The 12,340-nt window shown below is 41.2% G+C and overlaps 1 protein-coding gene across 1 annotated transcript in view; it reads left to right on the top strand.

Annotated features, from left to right (window-relative positions):
• The window catches only part of LOC124778677 (short-chain dehydrogenase/reductase family 9C member 7-like), a 118,146-nt gene that overhangs the window by 95,245 nt on the left and 10,561 nt on the right, over positions 1–12,340 (top strand). The window contains exons 6-7 of the mRNA XM_047253660.1: positions 5,973–6,105; positions 10,970–11,081. Coding sequence (XP_047109616.1) covers positions 5,973–6,105; positions 10,970–11,081 — 245 coding nt within the window. The remainder of the gene's footprint in view (positions 1–5,972; positions 6,106–10,969; positions 11,082–12,340) is intronic.

Below are 12,340 nucleotides of genomic sequence, written 5' to 3'. Positions count from 1 at the left end.
GCAACTTGGACGCTATGGATTATCGATAGAACAGACGAATGAAACAAGCCCCTGCGGTTTGATCAACTGTATGAATGCTTTCACTCGGTCTCTGGGTTTACGTTATTTCACTTACAAGGTTTCTCAACCTTTTCGGTTATATATAAACTATGACTTGGAATACCAACTTTTATGAAGACAGAAAAGGTATTTAATTTCGAGGAGAGATAAATTAAAAGTATATTTCTAAAAATTAAATATTTTCAGAAGTTAAGTATCTATTTATTTAATAGATGTTCCACACTGCGACAGTCTGAAAACCATATTATTCTTCGAGAATCAAGTTTGCCAAGGTCACAAGTAATTGTTATTACTAGTATTATCGGTTTCGATAGATCTACGCTGTCATCATTGGATCCTGTAACAGTATTAGATATAGTCGATTTCTTTTCCGGTCTATGCGCTATATATTTCATTTATTTTATGTTCAAGGTCAACTGCCACAGCCTGCCCCATTCATCAATCCTTTGCAGGTCATTCTGCAAATCGAACCGCTCTACAAACCCTAGAAGAGTGTAAAAGGAATTGTGAAACACTCTGTATAGTGTATGAAATGTTACAAGATCCGATGATGACAGCATAGATATATCGAAATCGGAAATAGTAATAAAAAAAATTACTAGCGACTTGGGCAAACTTGAGTCTTCAAGAATTATATCATTTACTTAAATACGAATTTTGCGCATTTCTGGCATTAAATATGAATTTTTTGTTGGCTTTAAATTGTTTGTAAATGATACTACATTATAAATTTACGATTAAGTAAAAGGACTATTACTTTTTATACAAATTTATTGAAGTTCTGTCTCCCTCCTCCCATTAGTTTGCACCCATTACCGAAGTTCTCTTTCAGTAGATGCTAAGGTGACGTGAACGGAAATCAAATCATATATTTTTTTAATTGTTTGGTGACTATATCAAATGCTGTTTAAGCACAGACTGTCACTTGTCGGAAGCATCTTTTTCATGAGAAATTTTTTGTATCATTCCTTAATTTTCTTGGAATGTTCTAAAGCTACACATTTTCAGAATATGAATCATTCTTGCATATTCTGTATGTCGAACTGAATTAATATTGATGATATTTTCTATCGTGTCAAATGTTTCTTCCATTGCCGCACCACTTAGCGTTTTTGCACATTGATCGAGACAAATTTCACTATTAAGTGAACACCTACTCATAAGCATGGACGAAAAACTGGATTAGAAGCTACTTATTGGCACATAGTTAAAAAAAAACATGTATTGGAATGGCAGTAACAGCTACGAAAGGCTATAACGGAGTGATGTCAACAATAATAATTATTTAACACTGTCAAAACAATCGAATGTTTTCATTGGATTGTTCTCACATTCTGATTTCGCTCCAAAGAAATGAATGAATAATAAGCGAAGCGATGCATAAAAGAGCAGCCAACTTAATCGGCAGTATCCATTCCGTTGCTTACACAAATTGTTTTCACTCAAAATTAATAGTTCAACCATAAGTGAAGCTGTACCTGCCTGAAACGATTTTTTTCATTTGGCTGCTCAACTAGATTGGCTTCAGTCAAATGGCTGATTGAATGATTCAAGCGACAACTGATGCTTAAACCTACAACTGAATAATTCCATTGTTTTTGAAAGAGCTGCGAAAACGATTGTTTCCATCAGGTTGTTTTCATTACTAGCCTGTAGTGTCGGTGGATCGGTGGATGGCGTTCCAAAGGGTGGGTTCCTACGCTCAGTTTGCTCCTCAAGATATCCTTTACACCTCCCTGAAGTTTACACAGGGTGACAAAAATGAAATTGGTCGGAAAATATTTCATACACTCTTAGGTAGGCAACCCAACTTAACATTACCTGGGGTGGGAAATATTTTCTGGGCCAGTTTTATTTTAACCAACCTTTGTAAGTCTGCACACTTTTGTAGTGGTTGTCATTGACAGCAAAACCTTGTGAGTCTTCTGGCTGCGTCGTGTTCCACTTCAGCCTTCTTCTCTGTTCGATAGTAGCAGCTGATATTTTCATGGAGCATTTAGAGCAAAAGACAGTAAGTTACACAGAACTGAATCTATCTTCACTTCGGATACAGAGAATGAAGTCGGCTTCCAATTCTTAGATACTGTGGTGCGCGTACTGTAAGACCTTTGGTACACACACCATCAGATTTCTTGACTTGTCGCTCTAACGAAATAGGCGAGTGTCAGCAATATATCTCGTGGTCTTATCGTGGCGTGTTTATCTTCTGCCATTAGGTCAGACGATAGAAGTGCCACTTGCACGCTTAGAGTAGCAGATTGACGGTGACTAACTTTAAACAGAACTTGATTAATTTTCACACACATTTATTAAAATAATAAAAAGCATAAACATTACGTAACTTGATTCTGGATGCTGTTTACAATAGACAATCTGAAGTTCATTTGGTCTTGGTACGTTAATTTTATTCTCACATATCTCTGATACTTGACAAAGTGTCTATACATTTATCTTCATGGCTATGTACAGGAATATGGTAATCTTATTAGGTGCAGACTGAAACTTGACTATAGACTGGTACAGACTAATGCAGACTGGTACATACTGGTGCAGACAAATGCAGATTGACTAATCGGAGATCTGTACACTCATTATAATACCTCGCGCATTCAGGTATCACTGCGCGAGTGTGATCCGCGAGGAGAAAAGGTTCCACGTTAGCAGCAATCTCATTGGCTGCGTTACATATTAATACACGGATCGGCGGAAGCAGAATTTGGTCCGTCTCTAAGGCAGCGCCATCTCGTAGTGCGGAGACGGATGAGTGCTGTGCCTGCGCTGTTGTGCTCTAGAGGGAAAGTTGTGTACGCGCTGACTACGCGGAACTATGTATACAACAGATACGTTCTTCTACATAAGTCCACACAGTGAACTCCCTCCCCCCGTAAGTCTGCCGTTTGTTGCTAGCGTAACTGACAGCATAGGCAGAAAGCTTCAGAAGAATGTAATAACGACCACATTTTTGAGCCAACACGAGATAAAAGAAACTTCTTCCGACTTAAAATGGGCGTTCCTGTCGGCCTCCAGACTGTGGGAATCTATGAAGTGACACGCGGCTCTGGCAAAGCATTTAGGGGGTGGTCAGGAACAGTATGTAAAAGATTGTAAGGGTGTTGCAGGGTAGGATGGGCTGAGAAATATTTGTTTAAAAAAATCCGTACGTTGCGTCGTTTCTGAGTTAATTAGCATTGAAGTTACGAGCCTTAAACAGAGAAAGTAATATTTATAGAAGAAAGACGAGGAAACAGTTAAAATATCTAAGAATGAGCGCGGTTTCAATAGAGAGGACAGCTGCACGCTGCCGGCTTTATGGCTACTCGCTATCAAGGAGGCAAACACCTAACAACGCCGGACGAGGAACGTAAACAAATGGTAGGAAATAACCGAGGCGGTACAACAAGAATAATATTTTGAATTCTCCCTCTCTTTCAGTACACCCCTTCAGTAGTAACCCAGTGACGAACTTCAGCGCGAAGATTTTTACTCATTATCTCCACCTCTCCGAAAAAGCACGGGAGAACGCCTTTTATAAGTGAACGCGATACTGTCTATCGATAGTGTTCAACCGTCCAAGGACTCCGTTCACTCCTGAAGAAGAATCCTAACACAGGTTGGTTTCCCGACGCCATATTTGTTTACAAAATATGACAGTATACATGTGATATGTTACGGCAATGATAGGAACCAGTGACCACTAGAGACAATATGACAAGTTCCTCCAAAAATTACTAATACAACACAAACACACATGTCATAGTAACAAATGTAAATCCAACTGATGATGGATGTTTAAACCTTTGGAACGCGTCTTGGAGATAAATAAACAGTGACTGGTAACAGTAAACTTGTTGTTTCATTTAATCACCGGTCATCTCCAGAAACCTACAAAATCTGAGACATTATAAATCATTAGAACTTGGCCATAGATATGTGTAAAGCACAAAAAACCTGCTAAAAAATTTACTTAATATTGGTCTAGAAAATGTCAATATCTTCTACACAGAAGCATAATGCCTTGACATCTACGAAAATGTACATATTGTATGTGAAAATTATAAGCACAGATCGACAATTTATTTGTTTAAAAATCATGCCATCACTGTGTCCTTTACCACCAATGTCACCAAGCTGCTCTTTACACTGCTCTTTCTCAAATGTGGAGCACACAAAAATTCTGTGTAATATGTGCCCGAGTTTTTGTAGGGACCAAATGGGAAGGCACTTAAAATCCTCTTTCGTGAGAACTTCCTCAACAAAGACCGTGAAAATTCAAATAATTCGACTTTCGCAAAATATCTCAAAATCGAGAAACACACTCTTCCTCCTCCCTCTTTGCTTAATATCTAAATTTTGCATGTAATTGACGAGGGCTACGACATGAAACTCTCATAAGAGCTCGAAATATTTAAACATTCCTACCTAAATTCCAGTGATTTGTCCAACGATTAGCGTGTTTTGAACAACAAAAACTATTTTGATTATATAGCCTCTGTTGTGAAACGGTGAAAGTCAGCCAATTTCCTTTAGACGTTAATATCAGCAGTAACTGACTTAGTACTGTGCACCATGTTTTCGTACTTATTTTACATAACTTTCTTTATATAGATTACTTGTACGTTTTGATGTTGACGATGTTTGGTTTGTGGGGCGCTCAACTGCGCGGTTATCAGCGCCCGTACAAAGTCCCAATCTTTACTAGTATAATCTCGCCACTTTCATGGATGATGATGAAATGTTGGACTTGGAAGACCAGTTGAACGGATTTGACAGTATCTTGAAAGGAGGATATAAGAAGAACATCAGCAATGATAATGGGATATATTCGAATTAAAACAGGTGATGATGAGGGAATTAGATTAGGAAATGAGACACTTAAAAGTAGTAGATGAGTTTTGCTATTTGACCAGCAAAATAACTGATGATGGTCGAAGTAGAGAGGATATAAAATGGAGACTGGCGATAGCAAGGAAAGCGTTTGTGAAGAAGAGAAGTTTGTTAACATCGAGTATAGATTTAAGCGTCAGGAAGTCGTTTCTGAAGTATTTGTATGGAGTGTAACCATACATGGAAATGGAACATGGAGATAAATAGTTCAAGCAAGAAGAGGACAGAAGCTTTTGAAATGTGATGCTGCAGAAGAATGCTGAGAATTGGAAGGGTAGATCACATAACTAACGAGGAGGTACTGAATAGAATTGGGGAGGTGAGGAATTTGTGGAACAACTAGACTAGAAGAAGGGATCGGGTGATAGGACACGTTCTGAGGGATCAAGCGATCACCAGTTTAGTATTCGAGGGCAGCGTGGAGGGTAAAAATCGGAGAGCGAGCTCAAGAGATGAGTACACTAAGCAGATTCAGAAGGATGTAGGTTGCAGTAGTTACTCTGAGATGAAGAGGCTTGCACAGGATAGAGGAGCACGGAGAGCTGCATCAAACCAGTCTCAGGACTGAAGATCACAACAACAACAACAACAACAACAACATGCTTTTATGTATGTTTCTTCCAGGTAGCACCACAACTAAGCTAAGTACATAAACGTGAATCATTTACTGTAAATTATGAATATATGGTTACAATTATCAGATACAATATGTACACTTTTCGGTACGTCGTGGTATTATGTTTCAGTCAAGAAGATCATGACGTCTACCAAACATATCTTAAGTACGTTTTTGTAATACACTTCTTATATTTTACACACATTTATGGCCAAGTTCTAATGCCATATAACACCCAAAATTTTGTAAGTTTCTGACGATGACAGATTAATCTGTTGAACCCGGTAAAGCGAAATAAACTTCCTGATTACGTAAATGATGATTGAAATTAATTCTGAAACTTGAAGTGTCTATGTCTTTTTGTATCGGTTTATAGTTTCTGTACATTTGTCGTCAATTTTTCATTCCACAGGCAGGACAGCAATGCCGATACTGTCCCCGTACTGCATGTCCAAGAGTGCCGTCATCTCGTACTGCGACGCTCTGCGTGTCGAGATGAAGAAGTGGGGCGTCTCCGTGTGCACGGTGGAGCCGTCCAGCTACATGTAAGCTCGACTGCTGAGGGATCAGCAGGAAAAGTACACCAAGAATGTGGTATATGATCTTCAGTTAAAGAATAACTTCATATATGCCCCTAGATACTTCCTTGTTTACAATAACTGGGCTTCTTTGCTAACAATAATTACACTTCAACTAATATCGACTTTCAGAATGAGATTTTCACTCTGCAGTGGAGTGTGCGCTGATATGAAACTTGCCCGAGAAAGGCAAAAGTCCCGAGTTCGAGTCTCGGTCTGCATACAGTTTTAATCTGCCAGTAAGTTTCAATATCGACTTTCATTTACGCGTATGTGTTAATAATAATTATATCGACAGTAATTCCTCATCACATATGAGGGTTCACATTTGACGTTCACACAAGAGTCTCTTCAAAAAAGACAAATCCATTAGAAGGTCGATCGAGAGATACAGTGAATGTACAGCACTATGTAGCATAGACTGAAGGGCCAAAGAAATTGGCGCACCTGGCTGCCTAATATCGTGTAGGGAGGGACCCTGCCCCCCCCCCCCCCGAGCAAGCAGAAGTGCCGCAACACGACGTGGCTTGACTCGACTAATGTCTGAAGTAGTGCTGGAGGGAATGGACACCATGAATCCGTAAGAATACGAAGGGATGGAGATCTCTTCAGAACAGCACGTTGCAATGCATCCCAGATATGCTCAATAATGTTCATGTCTGGGGAGTTTGGTGGCCAGCGGAACTGTTTAAACTCGGAAGAGCGTGCCAGGAGGCACTCTGTAGCAATTCTGGACGTGTGCAGTGTCACATTGTCCTGCTGGAATTGCCCAAGTCCATCGGAACGCACAATGAACGTGAATTGATGCAGGTGATCAGACAGGATGCTTACGTACGTGTCACCTGTCAAAGCCGTATCTACAGGTATCAGGGGGCCCAAATGCACACGCCCCACACTATTACAGAGCCTCCACCACCTTGAACAGTTCCCTGCGGACAAGCTGGGTCCATGAATTCATTAAGCTGTCTCCATATCGGTACACGTCCATACGCTCGATACAATTTGAAACGAGACTCGTCCGACCACGCAACTTGTTTCCAGTCATCAACACTCGAATGTCGGTGTTGACGAGCCCAGGCGAGTAACACTGACACGTTCTCTGAACTGTTGCACTTTTCTTGTCAGTGGCGGTATGTAAACAGTGTCCTTAATGGACCACCAAAGGAAAAAGTTACAAGGCGTCAGGTCAGACGACCTGTGGTCCAAGGGAACAGAACCACATCATCTTCACCACTACGTCCAATCCGAGGATGCGAAAGTTCGTCGTTTAGGTATCGACGAACGTCGATGATGCTAAGGAGGGGGTGCACCCGTCTTGTTGGAAGGTGAAATTCTCGGAATCAGCCGTCAGTTGTGAAAACATCCTTAAGCGCAACAAATGAAGGTAAGAGGTACCTGGCACAGTCTTCTCACGGAAGAAAAACAGCCCAAAGAGAATGATATGTGATACTGTACAGAAAACACTAACATTTGGTGAATCTCGTTCATGCGCCACAATTTCATGAGGATGTTCACTGCCCCATGTGTGGCGACTAACCTCTCTAGGTAAGGTGAAGGTTTCTTCGTCGCTGAGTATCAGCTTGGAGGCGAAAGGTCCATCCTTGAGTGCTTCGTTTACTGAGGTGCAAAACTGAAGTCACCAGGCTGATTTTCCACACGGTTTGCTGCGTTATCCCAAGTTCGTGGCCTGCGCGGAGCCGATTTTCCCCGAAAAAACGGGTACTCGGGATGGCAGATTAGACGCGCTCTCCGTCCCACGACCACAGCACAACCTGTGGAGACGGATGAAGTCACGGAAAAAGAGGTAGCCACTGCCTTTATTCCGTACAATGGCGCACTATCGGTGAAAATCGGCCGTATATTAAAGAAACACCGAGTTAAAACCGTCTTTTGCCCGCCCAATAAAACACGGGCATTACTGGGAAGTGTGAAAGATGACCTCGGTTTGTGGAAGGCCGGCATGTACCAAATTCCCTGTGAGTGTGGGAAGACTTATATCGGACAAACAGTACGCACAATCGAAGATCGTTGCGGAGAACATCAAAGGCACACTCGACTGAAATATCCAAATAAGTAGGCGGTAGCAGAGCACTGTTTGTCCGACAAACACGAGATGGATTATGAGCGTACCAAGATCCTGGCTCAGACCTCTAAATATTGGAACAGCGTTATAAGGGAGGCTACAATCTCAGCAAGGCTTGGGTCCCGGCATTGAATGTAATTCAGAAGACTCTCAGCAAGAAGTACGAACTGGCGACCAGGGCGGACGTAGCAAGCACATCGACGCTACGACAAATTCCGACGCCCAGGTCTTCGCGACCGCCGGCGCGCGGGCGCGGACGGCGAAGAGAGCGGGACGCGGGGGGACGGGATTTAAGTCGGCCGCCCGCCCACAGGAGCTCAGTTCGTCAGTGTACCTGACGATGGCGACATGTCTGATCTCCGAAATATTGTGCCCGTTGGACACTGTGAACCGGCAGTATACCCGTGGACTGTTCGAGCAAGAAATAAGCCGGGAGAAACTGAAGAATGTGCTCTTCATAGTCGCTGTGACTACTGCACATTTGTGTACAGTGCCCACCGGGCCGTGTCTTCTAGCCTACGAACGGTGACGTAAACCTGCGTCGCAGGATTGTTTGCAAAATATCAACATCGTCCACACCTGCCCTCCGATGTGCCAATCAGTCCCGTAACTACAGCCTTCCAGCCATAGCTGCGCGAGATTTACAAGAATTCCCCAAATCCACGCCTGTAGCGCAGCACAGCGCATATTCCTCCGGCACTTGAGAGCCTCCAGCAAATTGTGCACATGATTTCAAACCTTCTTCAAACAATTTCTTGCTGATAGCTCCCATAACATAATGAACGGAAAAAAGGTTATTGCTTACTACATTTTCTCTGTCCATGCAGTAAAATTTCAGCATCAAGTGCGGCGGCGCGGTTCCTTTCTGGAATTAAACCAGCACCTCTCTGTGAACTCGTTGCAGCAGATCCCCCGTAGAATAGTCAAGGAGAAACCTACTGTACTGCGACTCGCACCAGGCTGCATACAACGTAACTATTCTAACAATCGGGAAAGGGTCTTAATTTTGAATGAAAGGTGCAAATACTGGCAAAATTTCGGTATATTCTGGAGTTTAGGATTACAAAAAAATGGTTCAAATGGCTCTGAGCACTATGGAACTTAACATCTGAAGTCATCAGTCCCCTAGAAGTTAGAGCTACTTAAACCTAATTAACCTAAGGACATCACACACATCCATGCCCGAGGCTGGATTCGAACCTGCGACCGTAGCTGTCGCGCGGTTCCAGACTGAAGCGCCTAGGACCACTCGGCCACATTAGAATTACAAGTTCACTGCCAAGCACGTGCTAATCCTAACACAGTCATGCACAAACACTTTCATTCACGTTGGCAAATTTATGGTAACGTATTTCCCGAAATCTGAACAGCTACTAAATACGAATTGATCTTAAATGAAAATTGTCGCCATACTATTAAGTTTATTGATGTCTAAAGCACTCAAGTTTTTGGTCACCGATCTGCTCAATATGCCACGCAGAATTACTGTCTTTTCTCATTCACAAAATTACTTAAAAATCCGTAATTTCTAAAAAAAAAAAAAAAAGCACCGAAATAAATTCGTCTTCACTTTAAAGCACTTTTGAGGCATGCGGCACCATTAAAACCGGCAAACTGTAACTTCCTTCGGAGCTTATACTACAAACGACCGTACCATTGAAAGGCTGGGCTCCGACTATTTTAGATTGCTGCAAGCATTGTCAGTCTCCAAGAGAAAAGACACGCGCAGAATACTCCGTTCTGACTGATCAGTTTTGTCTAAGGCCAATAGAAAAAGATTATTCTCCCGCGTTTGTCTGCGCTTTTCATGAATAACCAATCAACAAATAACACACTTTCGAATTGTACTTTTTCCCGAAATAAATATTTAACCTCCTGATATTTTATTTAGTTTACGTTATTAACTATTTTCATTTGCACTGGAATTAGCTTTCCTTTTACCATAAACTTACTTAACATATTATGATACAAAATTTCCCGTCGTCTGCATTCACACTGTCTTAAAAATTTCTCACGCTAGTTCGTACAGCGCTTGTCTGTGTAATAATGATCTACATATTTACTTTAGACCACAATCACGCATCATTCACACCACTATAAACATCTACAATACTGCACAATACTGTACAAATAAACAAAAAGCCTTCAAGAAATATACAGAACAATTCAGAAAAACATTCTTTTGACCTGTTTCTTGAATGTCTCTGTCTGCTACTGTGCTCTGGTGGATGAAAAGTAGAACTACGTACTCGACTGAATCCACTTCAGACCATCTGTCACTTTGTAAGAATGAGTCATTCTGCCGATACACAGGCTCCAGACAGGACTGTTAAATTATAACACTGTATGATGCTTAGTTCAGGATGTACCTACATCATAAACATTAAAATGCGTGTAAACTAGCTAAACTCATTAACTCATTTTAAATTAATTAGACGTTTGAAGATGTTTTATACATGCGGATTGTTTTGTTTACAGAATCTAATGTGTCTGTGTGTGTATGTGTGTGTGTGTTTGTGTGTGTGTGTGTGTGTGTGTGTGTGTGTGTGTGTGTGTACAACAATAGTTCAGCCACTTTGTCCTTTCTTCAGACGCAACGGATTTTTGTTTTTTCTTTTGATGTGAAATATGATATTTGTAATCCTGTGGTTTTAACAAATGTTTTTACTACATATCCAAGAGTTAGTAAGTTATCATCGGACGATGAATAAGCATGATGATTCCCTTAAAAAAATGTTCTTTTTTCAGGAGTGGTCTGAACAATCCCGACCATTTCAAGGCAACAATTTCGAAGAATTTTCAGACGCGCCCACTCAGTGTGAGAGAGGCTTACGGACTTGATTACGATGATAAGTGCACGGTGAGTCACATCCAAAATTTCACATCAAACTTCTGTTCCTTGGACGAATTTTTATTTAAAAACTCCTAGCTTTTTTAATACAAAAGTACTGCTTTCCTAGCCTACTTCTACTACTACACTAAATACTTTCTTTTGATACGTGACATCATCTATAGGCTAAATGGTCGGTAGACAGTTATTATTGTTTACTTCTTCAACGTATGGCAAAACTACACAAAAATATGATACACGTACAACAGGAAAGTAAGGCATGAAACATACTTACGAAAACAATAACAAACTAGTATAAAGTTATAGCATGTGAACACTCAGACACGTTACCAATTTCACAGTTCCATCAGAGCTCCATGTCGGACGAACTTAATCATCTATAGCCTTTGGAGAGCTCTTTATCATGTCGTTCCAACCTCTTTGAAATTATTGGGTATTTACAAATAATATGCTTTACTTTTTGCTCTATTGTGCCAGGGTTACATTTAGGTCTGTGTATGGAGCCCCACTCACAAGGAATGTGCTCGGCAACTTCTGTTCGCATTTCTGATGCGACTGAGGCCGTTCCAGATTTTTCTCGAGAAATCAGTAGTTTTTTTTCGGTCATAAGTCTTCTGACTGTTTTGATGCGGGCTGCTACGAATTCCTCTCCTGTACCAACCTCTTCATCCCAGAGTAGCACTTGAAACTACGTGCTTAATTATTTAGTGCATGTTTTCCAATCTCTGCCTTCCTCTACAGTTTTTTCCCCTCTACGGCTCCCTCTAGCACCGTGGAAGTCATTCCCTGATGTCTTGACAGATGTCCTATCGTCCTGTCCCTTCTCCTTGTCAGTGTTTTACACATACTCTTTTCCTCTTCGTTTTTACGCAGAACCTCCTCATTCCTTACCTTATCAGTCCACCTAATTTTCAACGTTCTCCTGTAGCACCACATCTCAAATACTTCGATTCTTTTCTCTTCCGCTTTTCCCACAGTCCATATTTCACTACCACAGAACCCTGTGCTCCAAACGCACATTCTCAGAAATTTATTCTTCAAATTAAGGTCTGTTTTTCATACTAGTAGACTTCTCTCGGACAGGAATGCTCCTTTTGCCGGAGCTAGTCTGCTTTTGATGTGCTCCTTGCCCTGTCCGTCATTAGTTATCTGCTGCCTAATAGCATAATTACCTTAACTTCATTGACTTCGTGACCATCAATCCTGATGTTAAGTTTCTCGCTGTTCTCATCTCTGCTACTTCTCATTACATTCGTCTTTCTTTGATT

This window comes from Schistocerca piceifrons, chromosome 1 (assembly GCF_021461385.2).
Source record: "Schistocerca piceifrons isolate TAMUIC-IGC-003096 chromosome 1, iqSchPice1.1, whole genome shotgun sequence".
Taxonomy (NCBI): domain Eukaryota; kingdom Metazoa; phylum Arthropoda; class Insecta; order Orthoptera; family Acrididae; genus Schistocerca; species Schistocerca piceifrons.
This window is presented reverse-complemented; position numbering and strand designations above follow the sequence as displayed.